The 19,608-nt window shown below is 38.8% G+C and overlaps 1 protein-coding gene across 19 annotated transcripts in view; it reads right to left on the bottom strand.

Moving 5' to 3' along the window:
- KLHL32 (kelch like family member 32) overlaps positions 1–19,608 on the bottom strand; it is a 317,145-nt gene that overhangs the window by 54,643 nt on the left and 242,894 nt on the right. For 17 of the 19 annotated variants that reach the window (XR_003095601.1, XR_003095602.1, XM_006030043.2 and 14 more), the window contains one exon: positions 10,558–10,773. The exons of 1 other annotated variant lie outside the window; for it this stretch is intronic. Coding sequence is in view for 15 of the 18 variants with exons in the window: in XM_006030043.2 (XP_006030105.1) it covers positions 10,558–10,773 (216 nt within the window). In the remaining 3 variants the exon portion in view is untranslated. Of the gene's footprint in view, positions 1–10,557; positions 10,774–19,608 lie in introns of those variants that run through there. One more of the 19 variants, XM_025211583.1, reaches the window with a different exon arrangement.

Genomic DNA, 19,608 nt, shown 5'->3' with positions numbered 1-19,608 from the left:
TTCCTGCATGCCAAGTGAGTGTGCTAACAGAGTGGGATATAAGGTCAGTGACTCTCTCTGGCCTAATGAATACTTAATTACTAATGCAACCTGGAATATCTCCAACAGGAAAACTGGAAGAGACAGATCCTAGAATAGTCTAGTGCAGGGGCAGGCAATTATTTTGGGCAGAGGGCCGCTTACTGAGTTTTGGCAAGCCATCAAAACTTGGACAGGCAGACCAGGGCAGATAAATATTAATTTTCTAAATTTTTTAGGGGCCCTGCGGGCCAGAGAGAATGGCCTGGTGGGCCGCATCCAGCCTCCAGGCTGCATTTTGCCTATGCGTTAATCCGGCTCTGGCTCTCACCAAGCACCACATGGAGAATCTGAACACTCACCTGAGAGCTGAGTCCATTAGACAGGAGGCATTAAGTGTTACAATGCCAAATTAATGCATTTCAAATACCTTTGAGGATCTAGGTCTAAGATGTTTTTTATGATTACACTTAATGTGATCATTGTCACCAAATTTCCACTACACTGACTTATCACTGTGAGATCATTCTCTAAATATTTAAACACTGATTTACTTAAAGGGTGAATTTCACAGAATCGAACATTATGGTTTCAATAAGTGTTCCAACAGCAGGTGTTCAAGGCTCCTTCTCACAGTCTTTTTGGCTGCTTTTTTTCTCATGCTGTCCTCCACATGAAAGGCACACTATGAATTTAAGGCCATGGAAACTTCCAACTCTGCACCTAACCCATATTACTTTGATGGTCCTCTTGCAAAGCTGATCCCTGTTCTGGCAAGTAGAAGCTTAAGAAAGGTCCCCTAGTTCTTCCCTCTCCTGGTTTCACCACACTTCAAAGTACTGTGATGTTCTAGGAAAGGCAATATAACCCACTTGTTCATGACCATGACAGTAGTGGTAGCAGAAGACAACAGTTAATCAGGCAAGCTTTAGCAGCTGCTCTGAGCAATAGTATTGTAAAAAATTAAAACTCTGACTGACTGGGAATATTGTCTTGCCATTTGCTAGTGTAAGTGACTAATTCAATCAATGTGAAGCAGCACATTATTTCTAAAAACAGGATGCTGCTCGTGAACATAGCAGCAGTCCATAATGCCTTTTCACCTTCCAGGTCTGGTTCTGAAGGAGTGACTTTTCCTGTCTAAGGTGTCCCTACCCACATTGTTTAGTTGCCTAAAGACTAAATTAGTAGCTTTTGCTTTAGCCATACCATTACCAAAGAAGCTCAGCCAGCTCAAAATGCAGCTGCTCCAAGCAGCAGAATAATGTGTAAACACACATTTTTATATTCAAAGTACTGTGCTCATTTCCTGTTTCCTATCATCTGTAGTTTAAGGGCATGATGATACTCCAGGAAGACTTTAAATAGTTTAGATCAGAATTTTCTTTTTTCTCCCTCTCTTCCATGTCTCTATAGTTATAAGCAGCTATAACTGTTTTTTAACTACAAAAAAGAGTAACGTGTAGTGGGGTGAACAGCTGGACATTCACTGCAGAGGCTGCCTCTCATCTCTAGTCTATGCTCCATCAAAGCCTGAGGTTAGCAGCCTCTAAGTAGTAGGCAAAATTTACCTGTTTAATCAGATTTTAATTAAAAAGGGCATAGTAAAATTGTGTGTTAAGTAACATGGGAACAACAACTCGTTTGAGTAGCCAACTTGTGACATCTGTAGTGACTGAGGTTTGTACTTCTGTACTTGTACCTAAATGTTCTTTGGTAGGAGGGTTACCAATGTATGTACAAACAGATAATAATCAAACTTAGAAATATACTACCCTTGTCCTTGAAACTGCATGTTACCTTAACTGCAGTACAACACTAATGACCCAAGAAATCTTTCTTTTACCTAACTATATGTTGATCCAATTATACTAAAGACCCTTCCACGATAGATCCATGCAACACAACAAACTCCCCAAAACCTCATAAGCTAATGCTTATACAGCAATATAGCAATATATTTGAATATACAGGAACATAGCATAACAGAAACTGTTTTATTGAAGGTGTGTCTTGATGTCATTTTTAAGGAGTTGTTTTGATTAGATTTTTTTTTTTTTTACTTCAACATGCATTCCCTGCTTAGCAGAAGAGATGACCTAATTTTAGGAGCTACTGGCCTGATGGTCTATGCAATTCCAGTTAATCTAGAATAAATTAGGTGGACAATGTTACGTAGGATGTTGTGGCCCAAGTAATGCCTGCAAGTAATTTCTTTATTGCTTACAACAGCAGCAAAAAATCATGGAGTCTATTCCACAAGTATCAAAATGAAAACTAGAAGCAAAGAACAGAGAGATTCCCTCCTAAATTACTGTTTTAATGCAATAAAAACCTGTCTAGATTGCTACAGTATAGGTTTACAGTAGTAACAAGAAATTATTACATCTGAAAGGAAAAAAAAAAAACAGATTTGGAGGAAGTTCAGAGGAAAGTAACAAATAGTGCAACAAGATTAAGAGAATATTCATGTTGATAGCTAAGGCAAACGATAAAAGATATAGCTCTCTACACACGTCGAGGAATGTTATAAAGGGAGACGGGGGCCAATTTTAATTGGTAGTCAATGATTCTAAGAGTGTAAGCAATGGAGCATAAACTGTATGAAACCACAGAATCAATGGAACAAACAGTTCAGCGAGGTTGCTGGAAATACCATCATTATAGATATTTAACGTAAGGTTATGCTATTTTATATTAGGGATAGAGTGGAAAAAATAAATCAGTCCTTTTAAACAGTCCTGATCTCACACCAGCCTAACACCAATGTACTTGCATTATTCTGGCTTTACTCCTGGATTATGCCTGTGCAAGTGAGACTCCAAATTAGTTCTAGTATGGTTTATTCTACCATATATGATAGCTCCTGAGATGTTCATTCATTGTCATGATCCTTACCTTGGCATGAAGTGGATATTAATGAAAATGAGCCAACTACAAAAATAGCTGGTGAAAACTAGGCATCATGTAAGGAGACACTGTGCTAATATTTCATACAACTCTGCCAATATACCTCAGTCATAACATGCATCAACCCTTTTCTTCCACTCCTGGGCCTCTTTTGAGGGGAGGCTGACAAACCTGTTTATTGTGATGGTTTATCGTTAAGTATAAATACACACAAGGGACTAGCATTAGACCACCAACACAGTTTCACTTACTGCCCAAGACACCATTTAAACTCACTTCTCGAGAAGTAAAAGGATAATGTACCATATAAGCACGTCACTGCTAATGTACTAATTAAATGCACTCTTTTTTAGTTATCTATATTGTTACTATTATTATTTGACCTAAACACCTAGCATCTGGTCAAAATGTATCTAACCCTCTGAAAAATGTCATTTTAAATCACCGTCATATGAAAATTTCCATAAAACTATGGAATCAAATAATTTACAGTGAAAAACTTCAAATCTGAGTTGTTGGTATGGCATGGGCGAACTGGAAAATCTAGCATGACAACTAGTTTCTAAACTGTAGTCTAGCATTCTAGTCAGCCATCCAAATTTTAGGTTTAGTCCCTAGGTGGCTGAGAGATGGGCAGAGAATGGCATGTCTCTCTAACTTTCCAGAGAGGATGCAAACCACATATGTGACTTGAGAGCCCAAGTTGCACTAAAATTCAGTGGGCTTGGAATAAGTGCTGCTGAGTTAAATCTTACTCTAAAATATCTCACCTGTTCACAACTGCACCAAGAAGCAGCTCAAGAGATGGATCTAGCTAAACCCTGAGCCTATGAGAAAAAGGCAACAAAAAGGAGGATCTAGTCTCTGAGAGAGAATTCTCCAAACCACCAAGGGGAAATAAAGGTTTATAAATTAACAGTGTAAAAAGGAGGCTGACAAACGTGTTAATTTGGGCCACATCCAGATAGCTTTGAGCTCTGGAGCAGTAATAATCCACTGCATCCTTTTTACCGATAGGCTCAACAATATGCCTCAGGCTTTCAACCTGGCCTGTTTATTGCACTGTGGCTTTCCCATAATTTCCCTTTCTCCCTATTCAGGTTAATATGTTGTTATTTCCAGTTTGTACTAAAGCAGGAGAAGGATCCACCCCCTCTAATTTGACAGGAACAAGCAGAAACAAACCTTTTAGTCCTGCTGCAGTACCAGTACACTGGAATGTATTAACAGACTTTGAAAATCTCACATGGCCATTGCTGAGTTGATATAGAGTATCTTGTTCAACGGTTGAACAAACTATTGGTGGCAACATATCCGGCTGCTTTTCCAACATTACCTAAATCTTTTTTGATCAGTTGACAGTTAATTATGAATTATTACCTTGCTAATAACATGTAAAAAATAATCTTTTTCTTAACTTACTTCACTTGAATTCAGAAAAATAATCTAAAATAGTCTAAACTTTAAAAAAATCACTTTACAGCCCTTTGTATAAGCAATAAAGTAAGATGGGGAAACAAACTATATTGAATTTCTGAGTACTTGTTTTCACTCCAATGTAATTGAGGATTAGTCTTTTGGCTAAAATCAAGTGCAGAGCATATTATCATTTGATAAATCTATTACTGGGGCACAGAATGACCTAATCAATATTCCCGCCTAACTATTATTATGCGCCTCTGACCAGTGATGATCTAAGCCCCTGGAAAATCAAGATTTTTAATTAGATGACAACAGATTGCTATCTACAGCAAAACTAAGGCTAACATTATTTTATTAGCTTCTAAATTTGGCATATTACTTCACATAGTTTCCAACAAGAAGCCAACTGCTGCCAGACTTCTCTGGATACATACATTATTGTATAAGATTGATTACTTTTTCAGTTATCAAGGGAAAGAAATCAGCTATTTCCTTAAAGTAGAGCCAATGAGCCCTTTTAGAAATGCCCAATTATGAGAAGATTCACTTTCCCCTAATAATAGTCTAGATATTTATGTTCTCAGCTGTAAAGCATTTGAAGTTTCATGTTATGCAACATCTCTGTCAGTTATTTCAATCATAAATATAGAACAAGGGAAGAACGATACCAAAGAACTATTCATGTTTGTTTTCATTTGGGATTTTCCCTTTTTTTCTCTCCTACATTTTTACTTAATCCCTTCTTCCCCATCATTGATTTTGCTGCACACACAATCTAATGCAGCACATAACCTAAGTAACAGATACATTAAAAAAGTAATGTTTAAGTCTCCCGCATACTAATACACAATCGCTATAGAAAAAAATTAATTAAAAAATAGAATCCATAAAAGTAGAGCCAAATGGATGCTCTTTCTGATGCATATGTTTTCAGAAATTGCTAGCTACATTTATTTTTAAGAGAAACTGCATTTTCCCTGATTCTCCAAAAAAGCATTATTGTTGTTTAAGCATGGTTACGAGGAAATAATAATAAAGCTAGAAAAGGTGTTCACAATTTTAAAGGCCTTTTGCTTTCAATGGAAGTTCCCTTTAGAGAGAAGCTGAGATTTGGGGGGCAAACAAACATTAGAAGGTTTTTTGCAAAGCAAATGTTAATTCAATGACTTCCACAGAGGTATATCAGTTACCTGTGCTCTGACATCTCTCTTCAACATTACAAAGTGAGTATGTTTCTTGACTCATTTTTTTTTTTATGTTATAATAACCTGTGTAGTGTTGAACATGTTCCTGTGTTAATTTTTAGATGTTAAAATATTGAGCGTAGCTGACTAAAATGAATTATTTGCCCTGGAATGGATGGTTTTATAGTCTAAATATCTGAAATAACAAGTTAAAATCACATTATTTGTTGACTCCTTCATCCTTCTGGGATTATGCTTTTTACTGAACAAGGTGTTTCTGGACAAAGCTTCTCAGATTCATATCCAGCTACTCTGTACAGATCCATCAGTACTATTTTTATGACTAGGGAGGGATTGCATTTTTAATACAATCTCCTCTTCTTATGCCACTCTGCAGTAAACATTTTATGTGGGATGGAGCCCAGAATCTGGGCATTCTCTCCAGCCCAGATATAGTGAAATACCGGGAGTGCTCTAATTAAGCAGATAACACTTTGCGATCTTTGGGAAAGCACATCAGTTTAAAGAGGAGTAGAGTTAGGGCCTTGGCACATTTCTTTAAAATGCAATTAAGGTGTTAATCATGCCATACATAGTAACCCAGCCACATGTTAAAGTCACTTTATGGTGTGATAATATAGCAAATGCACCACAAAGATAGTCCACATAAAATGTGTAACATCTCTGCAACTTGTTTGTGTCATGCCTTCAACGGATTATGTGGCATGTTGGGACTGACCCGTGACATATCCCAATGCTCAACTGAACCCAGGAATCCAGCATGGGGCAACCCCAGGCCAGGACACAAACCTCCCTCACCCAATCAGTGGGATTGGGCTGAGGAAAGCACTGGGTCCTGTGACCCTGACATCAGGGACTGTCCCCCCAATCTCAGGATCACTGAACGGACGTTCACTTTTTTAAGTTTCTGGGGCACCCATGGAAACGGCAGCTGGGGAGCTGGTGGTCTCCTGAGCCCAGCAGCTTGGTCAGAACTACCAGATATAAAGTTTTAACAATCAGCTGTTTGCTGGCCAGCCCAGCCTGCCCCTGTCTCAAAGTAAACCCAGCGCTATCTGGAGACAGGGCCAACAATCAGCTGATTACTGGCCCCAGCTGGACCCGTGGGCACTCTTCTTTCAACTTGCCAGTGCAGGGGGAACCTGGTATTATGATCCTGGACTCCCCCATCACCGGCAAGTAGTAATGTCATGATGGGATCTGATCCCTCCTTCCAACCACCATGTCTCCTTAAAATTGGTCCATTCTCTTGTCAATCTATTTAAGTCTGTATTGTATTTTTCAAGCTAGGAAGCTCAAGTTAGGAATGGGCACTTTCTTTGTAGTTAAATTAATACAGTACTGCTAAGTGCTTATCACAGCTGTTTCAGTAGTAAAATATATTTCTGTATCTTTTCAAGTTGTTCCTAAAACAAGAAGATCCTTGTAGAGTAGGAAAATAAATATAATACATTTTCTATATTATTAAGAGAGAGAGAGATATGTGTATTATTTACTTTAGTCACTTTGTACTTGTTTGGAAAACTCTGCAAGATAATCTATAATTATCATGACAGTAGCATATAATTTTCACACGCTAGCCATATTTTGATGGCTGCTAGAAACTAATATTATTTTTAAATGTTACAAAATTTTGCTTTGGCCTGTATTTCACAACATTCAGTAAAACTGGACAAACCATAAATGACAGCCTGAAAAAAACAGCAGAGACCATATGCAAGCTACAGTTATTTCATATTTTAATCAGATCAATTATTCAAGGATTGTCAACTATATATTCTTTCTTGTAACCATCTTCATCTTTACAAATATTTGGCTTGATTATATGTTTAAATCTTCCTGAACCAGTGAAAGCAGCTGTGCCCTGGGGACATCGTCATCCTTTCCAGGGGTCCTGTCCTGTAAGGGCAGTTTTAATTTGTGGATTGGGCTCCCTGGGAGCCCCACTGGTGGAAGGTACCTTGGGGATATGTTGAATCAATGTTATTATAATGTGTGTGTGGCCAGGAGGCCACACTAGTTACAGGTAGGACATATTAATCAAATAGTGGTATCCCCCATCAGCTTTCTATTATCTGCCCCACTTTGTGCCAATTTCCTATTGCTTCCCCAACACCTCTTGCTTTGCTGTTCTTCCTTAAGATGTGGGATGGGGATTTGTCAAAGTCAATGAGCACTTTATTACAGTGAGAGTGCTCAGTAATGAACAATTCAGCAATTTAATGAGATTCTGTAGATCTGTCTCCAGCCTGTCCATCAAGTTTCACTTCTATAAAGCACCCTGACACTAATCCTCTGGCATACCCAATCTTCACCCTGGGCTGAATATTAGATTCTTCCATGGTATATTGCATTACCACTATAACCTTAGCAAAAATGATGAACTTAACTACACTTGAGGCAATATAGCTGGTCTGATTTGATTTTCTTCTATTAGGTTGACTATGAGGGAATTACTTATTTACTAAGATAAAGCAAAAACAGTTTCTTATTGCCCACTGAATGCCTAAATTGGTAAATATTTATGTGTGTCTTTTAATATTCTGGAGAACCAGGAAATATATATCTCCTGCAGCAGAAAACCAGTTTAAATATTTTACATAACAACATTAGTAAACTTTAGAGATGCAATTATAGCACCACTTAAGTGGACAGGGAAGAGTTTGTTGTCACTCAAAAAGCAGTACATTATGAGAGATTATCTGCAGTGTGTGCAGTGTAACCTGAAGCACTAGCACAGGCTTTGTCATATTTGCTGTATGAAGTATTCACCTAGGGCTATGCAGGCCATTAAGAAACCTGCTCTTGCATTTGTGCTGTAGGACAGGGCCAGGGACACAGCACCAGAGAAATCCCACTTTCCCAGGGTGGTCCCAGTGAGGAGACATTGAGTTGACTCTTCCATTCTGTTTAGTGCTGGTATGCTTGTTAAAAGGGAGGCATTAAAGAATATAACTTGATTTTCTGTCGAAACCTTTTCTACTGCAGGTATTCCAAAGCACTTTTCTGAGTACTTGCACCAGCAGTGAAGTAATAATAAAGGAAACAGGCCAGTCAGCAATACGCTGTATATATCCTACCTCATCAAAACCATTTTATGGAGCAAGGGAATGTGTGCCAAGACTCTAGTATAATCGTACTTATACAGAAAAAGTTCCATGCCATAAACTCTGTAATATGGATATTCTCAGGATTTGGGCAGAGGAAGGATTAAATCTGGAGGAAACTGACTTCAGATTTTGGTCACTATGGTGTTGTAACTGTAATGGTTCATCCAATAAAAGATTTTACCAAACTCCTCAACATTTAGGAAATACATTAATGGGAACATAATTCAGCCAAGCGATCAAACTATTGAACTTTGGTAGGTTAGCACCCTTCAGATGAGCATAAAAGTAATAGTTTATTCTTTTATGGTTCAAGTTGTCTGTAGATCCTGAAGTGCCTTACAAAGGAAGGGAAATATCATTATCTTCATTTTCACAATGGAGAAATTGAATGACTTGCTCTAGGTCACATAGCAGATAACTTTCCTTTAAGAGAGCCCTAAAAAGACTCTAAATGGGCCCTATCCTTCTCACTGGATCAAGGTACTTCCCTTCCTAACAGGATAAAATTCTGTTCCTTCTGCTTTCTATCTTGAAAAACCTAAGTTGCCTTCCCCCACTTTATTATTTTAATGAACAGAATGGATATTTGCTTCTACTACATTCCTAAACATCTATTTCCCAAGATATTTTGTAGGGTTGTTTCCTAAACTGGATTTTGTCTGTATGCTCACATGTATGTATGAGTCTGTGTATGACAAAAATATATATGGGTATGTGAATACATATTTCTTTAGCATCAGATTTTTAATCCACACTGGGTACATCTATATGAGATGTTAACTGTGGAGCTGACTAATTAGCTCGGCAGTAACTGTCTCAGTGTTTACAAGTGAGCCCTTATTAGGGCACGGGAAGCTAAGAAACTCTGCAGAAGGGTAGAACTTGTATTTACAAATACTACCTTGCTGCAGTTTATTAATGTGCAGCAGTGCACATGTTGACACTGATCCAGTTGGCTGGGGTATGAGGCTTCAGTGCAGGGGCTGCCTGCTGGCTAGTCCCACACTAAAGTACCCTCATGCCCCAGCCAACCCCTCCACAGCACATTGAGTCCAGTTAGAGCAGCCCTGGGCTGGCAGGCTGACCCACAGGGCTCCCTGCCAGACAGGGCTGCTCCAACCAGGGTCCACATGCTACATATGCATAAACTCCAGAGCTGGTTGCTTTGGAGTTAATTGCTCCTGGGTGCATGTTCTAACAGAGCACCCAGGAGCAAAAAACTCCAGAGCAATAAGCTTTTGAGTTTATTCAATGCACTCATTGCAAGTGTAGGTGCACCCACTATTTGTAATGCTGTGACACTACAGTTGTCTCCTGATACCATACCAGAAGCCACAAGTCAAACACAAAACAAACTCCTTCCAAATTAACTAACTGCACTAAAACAGGCAAGCACAACTTATGGGCACCTATACACGTGCCCAACGCCTGCTCCAATTATAATGAATTGGAGCAGATTCGATTTATCGAGTCTGCTGGAGTGTTCTAAATAGAACAGTGCAGAAGCCTCAGTGTCGTGTATTTAACATCCCCAAATTTGAAATGGTGGTGAGGGAATTTTAACTAAAGCTCATTGAACGAGCTTTAGTTAAAGTCCCCCCACTGCCATTTTGAAGCACAGGATGCTGAATACATGAGACGCTGCAGGTGTTTTAATTAGAGCGGCTCCTGAAAGCAGCTCTAATTAAAACACCCCTCCATCCCACCCCGGACCACGTATAAATATGCCAAAAACAAGACTTTTTTCAACCGGTTATTTGCCAATGTTCACAGTTTTTCCTTGGGACCTCGATCATTTTAGTCTCTCTAGAGCTCTCAAGGACTCTGGAAAAACAAAGGATTCTATGGTTTATACAATATCACACATTTCATTAATTAACTGATTTCCTTACCTGCCAGATTTGCAGTTCACTTAGTGAAGTGAGCCGGTCGCTCTTCAGGACTTCTCGAAGGAGACAGTATGGCAGAGCCAGGACTTCCTCAGGGTGACTCTTCAACAACTCAGACAGGTGTTTTACTAAGAAGTCAACCACTGCCTTCTCCAGCAATGTGAGATTAAAGAGGTCAGCAAGTTTATACAAGTCCAAGTAATTAAAGCTATTTAATTCCTAGAAGGGTAAAGCAAAGAAAATTTGTCTTAGAAAAAAAGCAAGCTGCAAACTAAAGGTAACAGAGAATCTCAAGACATTAAATGTAACATCCACCCTGGGCACCATACCCTGAGGCTAAAGTATGTAAAAAATGCATGAGAATTAGTTGCATGTATAAATCAGGCAAATATAAGTGATACACGTTTCAGTACTAGTTTGTATGGTAATTGTCTGGTTTATGTATGCAGTTGCAAAAACTGTAAAACATTGCAGCTGTATGTGGAACTGATAAAATCACCAATGTGACATACATACTATATTACAAAAGCAGAATTCAATAGGTGATTTTTTAACAAAAATTCTGATAAATGCTTTGTTACAGAACAGTTGCTTTTCAATTACAGTATTTACTATTAATTATTTCATCTGTCTTACTTTCATAAACAGAAATTCAAGTTTCAATGAAGTTTCATCAAGTACCTCTGTATTGTACATTGAAATAATTTTGTAATTTATAGACAGATCATCAGTTAGTTAAAACACATCTCCCTTCACCACCTGTAGCAACAGTACCCAATATTCCCCTTCTTGATATTCTAGAAGCAGAAAATTCACAACAGCTATGATAACTCAGGGAGGAAAGTCCTTGCTATCCACCAGATAAAGGCTCATATCTCCAGCTTGGCAGTCCTTCTTCCAGATCCAATATCAGTTAGCAGCTGACTCATTTAGACCACACAGTTCTCACAGTAGAGGTTATGACTCCACCCATTTTAGGAAAGAGGTGAGTACATATGGGAAACAAAGATGTTCATATGATTTTCTCTGTTTTTTGCTCTTTGCTCCCAAATCATTTTCTTCTCTTTTTTCCTTCTTCTGAATTTATTTCTCAGTTTACTGCACAGCTCCTTTAATGGACTGTTCCCTGTTACTAGACCCTCCCCATTCCGACTCCATGTGTGAAAACTACAAGAACTCTTGTCAGTTTCACTTTGCTGCTTAGTTAGCATGGGAAGCAGAGCAGGAAAGAGAAACAGACTAAATTACATCAATTTCACTTCACTGCTCTGCTGGATGGAGTGGCAGAGCCAAGTGAAACTGACAAGAAATCCTGTAAATGTCAATTTGCTGCTCTGCTGGCACATGGAACAGAGGAGCAGGGAAGTGGGAAAGGAAGAAGAGATATGCCATAATGTTCTGTAGGCCACCTCAGGCATGTGTAAATACTACGGTTGTCCCTATGACTGTTGTGCAGTGGAACTGGCCACAAGTGTATGCAGGTATGATTGTGTTTGTGTGGGGAAGGATACATAGTTCAAGCACCTACTACATATGTTTAGAGGATGCCAAAAGATATTACTCCAGGGCAACTGAGCTAAATTTCTTCTATCCCTTCCTATTGGAACAAGATCCCCACTACATATCTTCCAAAGAAGGACTCTGTCAAGGACAAATTGTGTCCCTATTTATTTAAGCTATAACTTTTAGCACAGAAATTCTACATTCTTTTCCAAAGACAGTAGGTTATATCAGAAGTAGATATAAACAGTAATAGCCAAAAACCTTAGTATGCCTATTAAATCTTAGAATGTCCCCACCTTTACATACTAAGACAAATGTAGGGAGAATTAATTCCTCTTGCTAAAGAAGGTCAGGTTAGACGCCTGAAACCTGTGTGACAGACATATACAGTATATGCTAGCTCAAGGGTGCATATGGCTGCAGACCACAGAGGGTACTGCAGTCTCTACCTTTCTCTGTTCTGTAAGCCTGCCATTGCTATGCAATCAAGGCAAGAATGCAAGTTCTATATGTCACAGCGAACTTCACAGCATTTCACAACACCCTTGTTTAATTGACACTGTTACAGAGCAGGGGTACTCAATCCATGGACCCATGAAAATGGCCTGCGGGGTTCCTTCATGAGTCGGAAAACCTGGCAGCAGGGAACAGTGGAAGCTTCATGTGGCCAGCTCCAGCCTCAGCTCTCCTCCCCCAGCACATCTAGATCAGGGCCACTCTGCTCCCCACCCTGCCACCCACACATGTCCAAATTGTGGCCGAGCTGAGCTGCTCCCCCTCACCCCACACATCTGGATTAAAGCCATTTCACCCCCCTCCCCCACTCCATCTCATCCAGATGGGGACTACCCTGTCTCTTCATGCCCACCCCTCCTCCATTGCCAGATCAGGACCGGGCTGTTCCCCCAGAGTTTGGTTCAGGGCTCCTCCTCCACCCCCCTACTCTAGATAGACAGATCCAAGTCAGGCTGCGCTACTCTGGATCTGAGCCCATGGAGAGACTTGACACTGCCCATAAGGCCTGTGGAATAAAAAGAGGAACCACTGTTATAGAGCATCATGTTCTGAGCTATGGAAAGATTCTTTCATGACTGAATAAGTATCTGTCATTCAGTGGGAAATTTTAGGGACCTCAGGTTAAATATATTGAGCCCTTCATTATGACAAAGGAATCAGTAAATCTAACTGCACTTTTATCATGCGTTAGCAGGTACATGACAAACAGGTCCAGGGAAGTGCTACTTCCCCTCTATGTGGCACTGGTTAGGCCACAGTCGGAGAACTGCATCCAGTTCTGGGCACCGTACTTCAAGAGGGATGTGGATAACCTCGAGAGGGTTCAGAGAAGGGCCACGCATATGGTTAGGGGCCTGCAGGCAAAGCCCTACAAAGAAAGATTGAGGGACCTGGATCTCTTCAGCCTCTGCAAGAGAAGGCTGAGAGGTTATCTTGTGGCCACCTACAAATTCATCAGGGTGGGGCAGCAAGGAATAAGAGATGCTCTGTTTACTAGGGCACCCCTTGGAGTAACTACGAACAACTGCCACAAACTGACAGAGAGCAGGTTTAGGTTAGACATCAGGAAGAACTTCTTTACAGTAAAGGTTGCCAGAATCTGGAATGGGCTTCCAAGGGAGGAGGTGCTCTCCCCTACCTTGGGGTCTTTAAGAGGAGGCTAGACACGCACCTGGCTAGGGTCATCTAACCCCAGCTCTCTTCCCTGCCCATGGCAGGGGGTTGGACTCAATGATCTATTGAGGTCCCTTCCAACCCAAATATCTATGAATCTATGAATCTTTTGCAGTGGCTGGCTTTCATTTATTTTACTGGAAGTCATGAAAAAATGACCGTGTGTCTTGAAGATCATAATAATAAAACTATCATAAGCCCTGATCAGCCATAAAATAATGTCAGTAGAAAGATGTCTGCTTATTTTGGTGAGCATTAGAATAGGTCCTGGTGGAAAAGCTGAAGGAGAACCTGGTGGCCATTAGACATCATTCATTCATTAATTCATTCACTTGATTTGTATGCCACCCCTCTCAACAAATGCTCAGGATATCTTATAATAAGAAAACAGAATTACTTATAAAACAGAAGAGCAATAAGATAACACCACAGCTTAAAAAGGAAATAGAACATCATCATACAACACAGATCCCCTAAGCAATATCTCAGCCTAGCTTTGTGTGCTAAACTCCTGTCCAAAGGAAGATTCTTACAGTGCTTCCAAAAGCTGTCCATGTTCAGGCTCTGTAAAGTCTCGAAAAGGAGGGAGTCCAGAAAGGAGGGGTAATGGCTGAGAATGACCTCTCATATGTTTTTGGCAAGCAAACTTGTAATATTAATGGCATTCCCAGGAAATCACTCTTAGCTAATCTTAGGGATTGTGACAGGGTACAGGAGAGAAAACAGGTTGTTACGTACACAAGGCCCAGAATACTTAGGGCCTTATAGGTCAAAAACAATATCTCAAATTGAGCCCAGAAAGCTACTGGGAGCCTCTAACAATTAATGCTGTCCAGAAAATATTGGGATTTTTTCCCCTCACTGCAGGAGTTTTATATTTTCACCAAACCACCCCTTTAAAAATGTTTTTTTTTTGGGTGGGACAGAAGGGATCCCAAAATTTTCAATAACAATTGAGTTTTGTGGGAAAATCTGATATTTTATCACAGTGGCATGTTACTTGGGGTAAAGAAAGGATCCAAATAGAAAAATTTAAACCAGGCCTAGGTATGAATAATCTTTTAACATACAGAATAACTTAAAGATAAACAACTTGAAGATACTGATGCATATTTTTTTTATTAATTTTTAACCGTTAGGCTTCAGCTGAATACTGACACTTCCTTTAACTAGGTCAGCTTAACACAGACTATGAATCAAGGGCTTTTCAGAGGCCAGATGGTTTAGACTGCTATAAGTATATATTTTTAAATACTCAAATGTGCCTTTAATCATAGATACTCACTTGTAACTCCAGAAGGTCAGAGTTGGCCTTTAGCTTTCAGTCTCACAGCCACAGAAGTCAGTTCATCAGCTCTCTCAAATGAAAGTCATCCAGTTGTCATATCAATGCTCAAATCAAAATTATACCGTATTGCACATTACTATCCAGCTGATGATGCTACAGGGCAAAAATGTCATGCTGAGATTCTGAGATGTATATTACTGATCAGATAATCCACCTCCCAATCAGTGATAAGGGTTTCAGAAATAAACCCAACCATGACAGAGCATAGAAGCCAGCTGTCAAAGATGCTTTTTACTTTTTAATACCAGAAAAAAAACTAGCAAAACAGAATCATATTCAGAGGCAGCAGACTAGACTGACTACATTTTCAAATTTAATTTGTAAGTGAATGAAACCTTCAGATTAACAAATCAATGAAATGGCACCCTTTGAAATAGCCTACTCATTCAAAGTGGGTGGGATCAAGCATAAACTAATTTTGAATGAGTAGTTAGATAAATCTGATAATCTATGGGAGATGGTCCTCTCAAACCGTACTCTAAAACCATTTTTGTTTGGTATTTAACAAATAATAGAAAGCAGCAACATTAATAAGTTGTTATACAGTTTATATAAAATGTATATTTTAATGGAATAGTAGAAAATAAACAACACAGAGCACTCAAGAAGAACTGAAGGAGAAAGTTAAGGGAAAAATATGATTCTATGATTTATAATCTGATATATGTTACCCTGCTGAGCCACACTGGAGCAAGGAGTATGTATTTCTTAGAAATGAATTATGGTATAAATGGTTATAATATAGTAAACATGAAACCAATTAAATAAATTGTTCAAATTATCAGTCACTGTCTACCACCAAAACAAACTGCTGTACTTAATCCTATGCATTCAGCTCACTGTAAATTAATAAAGTGGTTTCTTTAAAACTTTACTCTTTCCAGCTGTGAATGAATCCATCACTCTACGCTATTGGTCTTCTATTTTATTAATATCAAATTTTTGGGTGCCAACGAAATTTAATAAGATTACATTTGAAATCTTAGTTTAGGAGAGAGAGGTATACAAGGCAATCAGTTTTCAGACAAATAACTCCAAACAGGAAGACAACATTAAATGTTTACCGTAGCCTATGTGCCATTGACTGTATTTGAATACAGAGATCTAGTAGAATATCAAACAGGAAAAAGAACATTTATAAATATTTTATTTAAATTGCTTTCAAATCCACCTTTATTTCATTTGTACTTTTAAGAATAATAGTACTGCACAAGCCACAGAAAAGAATATAAGTAATAGATTGATAAATTAGAGTTAATCATAACCATGTACACAGTAGACTACAATATACCTCTATTCCTGTGCTCTGTGTTATAAATAGCAGGAAAAGCACAAGGAGAACTAAGGGGATAGACTGCATTTCTTTATGACCTTATTTGAAAGATAAACTCCTTGGGGAAATACAATTTATTCAGATTACCAAGACCCTGCTGTGCAAATCTACAGTCTGGGAGCCCACTACAGAGATCAAAAAATATTTACTTTATTCTGTTGGGTATAAAAGCTTTTAATGAATGCATAATTAAGACAGAAAAGTGTGTACAGCTTTAGAAATTCCATTGCTGTGTGAAGCCATTAATATCGAGGCATCATACTCAGTTGTGACTCCACCTGCTTCCCATTTGGATTACAACACTGGTATATATTAAGGCATTATAAAACTACCCCTGCTGGTGCCACAAAGAAGAACTGTACTGTGTCATTATTTCCCCTTCCCTGAAAGAAAAGGGACTCAATGACCAGAAGCACTGGTTTTCTAAGAGTGTAAGGTTTTTGGGGTGGGGACCAAAAGCACCTAGCAAAAGGCGTCTTAATCATGATGTGACCAAAAGCACCTAGCAAGAGGGGTCTTAATCATGATATGTCCCTAATTTTCATAAACTATCACCAGATCTCCAGCACAAACGAATTAAGAGACACTTTATACCTATATGTTCTTGTGCTGGACCTGTCCTTTAGCTTAACTAGCTCCTTTAAATATTTATACTTGGCAAACCATGTCCCCTTACTCAGCTTTTGTTTTGATAAGCTCAACAAATCAAGCTCTCTAATCACCTCTTGAAAAAGGTGACTCTCCACTGTGCTAATTATCTTCATATTCTATTTCTGCATCTCATCCAATTTGAATTAATCTTTCCAGAACATGGATTACCAGAACCATACATATGAATCCAGCTGAGATCTCACCAATGTCTTATACAATAACATTAATACTTCCCTGCCTCTCTCAAAATACCTTGGCCCATAGATTGTATGACCTTTTTTCATGATGGGGTCACATTAATAGCTCATAGTCATCTTGTGATCGAATAAGTATCTGGACTTTCTGGAAAATGTTTTTGTTCCTGTACTGAGACCCAGCAGCAGCCCCTCATGTCTGTCAGGCAGGGCAGAATGAAGATGTTGCAAGTGCATGCGAGCAATTACAAGGGTCAGTTAAAAATGTAGATCTACTGAATGTGCAAAACAATCTAAAAATCATTTCTAATCTCTTACGCTTCAGTTTTTCAGTCCAGAACTGAGCAAAGGTACTACCATATTTATCCAAATCCAAGAATGGCTTTGAAATATAGACAAATTTGTTACAACTAGTTGAATCCGCACTTCACTGAGGCAGATTAATTTGATTTTTTAAATTTTGTATAACCTTTTATTGTAACCATCATTATCTTCACCTTATGGTTTATGCATCATTGCCTGATCCAACTTCAAAAGCTTTCAGACCATCATTTTCACCTGCTTTCTTCTCTGTGCAGAAAGCAGTAGCAGCCCTGGCCCTTTGCCCAATTCCCACCCCTGCCCCATGCTTTAAAAAGTTGTCCTGCATGTGTCAGGGAAGACACCTGTTATGACTTCACTCTACGCAACCAGTGACAACATGACCTCCAGATTTCTAAAAATAATAAATGATGATCTCTTTCTTAGAGTATACACAGGCATTACATTTCTACTGGGAGAGATGCTACTTCTCTCAGGGACAGGGGATTTTAAGTGGTGGTGAAAGGCTCCCTGCATCTTCCCCAGACTGGGGTGACCCTGGTCTGGGTAATGTATGGGGAGCAGAAGCTGCTCAACTCCCAGGGACCAGAAGGAGAAATGCAGCAGCTGCTCCCTCTTTACCAGCCTGGAGTTACCCTGGTCTGGGAATGCTGGGAGCAGGGGAGAGGGGTTGGCTGCAGGCTGCAACTCCTGTACGCTCTCTCTCTTGCTAGGATTTCTGGCACTGCAGATTTCTAGTGCTAGAAATGAACACCTCTCCACAGCCTTAGTGTAAAATATCTTGTGCTCAACACACAGTAGCTCAATATTGGATCTCATTTTGATGAACAAAGAATCACTGATTTTTAAAAAGTATTTTTAAGTGATCATGATCTGTTTACATTTATCTTACATAAATGGAATATGACATCAACCAATAACCATTACTTCTTGAACATTAAAGGGGCCAAGTTTCCCAAGCTTGAAGCAACTGTTAGCACAACATACTGGGAACACAAATTTAACCTGGTAAGTGTTAATGAAAGCTTGGAATAGCTTAGGAGTTATGCTACTGGATGCCTAAAGTAGACAGGATTTAAGAAACATGAAATAGTTACAGTGGGACAATACCTTATGGTTAAAAGGAGATACAGATGTATCAATTAAATATAATACATAAGTGCATATATAAGGGTTGAATAAAGGGAAAGTAAATGGAAATGAACATAAATTTCAAGTTATAAGCCAATTCACAAGCATAGATTGGAAAAGTGTTCCAGAAGAGAGAGAGATATTCAATCAGTTTTTTTTCTAATCTGTATTTTTAACAAAGTAGGGGCATTCTACGTGATACGGACACTGGGACAAAATGTGTATTGTCTAAAAGAAAAAAGGAGACTGTGAGGCAGCATCTGCTAAAATTAATATTTTCAAATACAGAGACCTGACTAACTTACCCCCAAGAGTTTTAAAGAAATTAGATGAGGAGATCTCTGATTCACTAACATCAATATTTAACCAGCCATGACAAACTGGGGAAACTGCAAAGGATTGGAGGACTGCTCACGTTGTTACAATATTTAAAAAAGGTAAACTACAGTCTGCTTAGCCTGACATTGATCTGGATACAATATTGAAACAGTTAATTCAAGATCCTATCAACAAGTAATTAAAGACTAAAAATATAATTAATAACAATCAGATAGGTCTTATCAAACATGTCTGTTTGTCCTTTTGACCAGAGTACAAATCAGGTGTATAAAGGCAATTGTGTTGATAAAGTATGGTTAGATTTCTCTATGGCATCTGACTTAGTACCCCATGACATTTTGATTAAAAAGCTTGCATTAGAGGGAATTAACTGGGTACATATTACATAGATTAAAAACTGGCTCAATGACAGATCTCAAAGTGTAGTTATTAATGTGGTGATATCAAGGATTAAAGTTATATCCATTGGGTTTCTTCAGATATCGATTTGTGGTCCAATGCTTTTTCATATTTTTACCAAGTTAGACAGTGTTGTAAAAGATTTG

The sequence above is a fragment of the Alligator sinensis genome, unplaced genomic scaffold (assembly GCF_000455745.1).
Source record: "Alligator sinensis unplaced genomic scaffold, ASM45574v1 scaffold145_1, whole genome shotgun sequence".
Lineage (NCBI taxonomy): Eukaryota > Metazoa > Chordata > Crocodylia > Alligatoridae > Alligator > Alligator sinensis.
The sequence above is the reverse complement of the archived record's forward strand: the minus strand, read 5'-3'. Positions and strand labels throughout refer to the sequence as shown.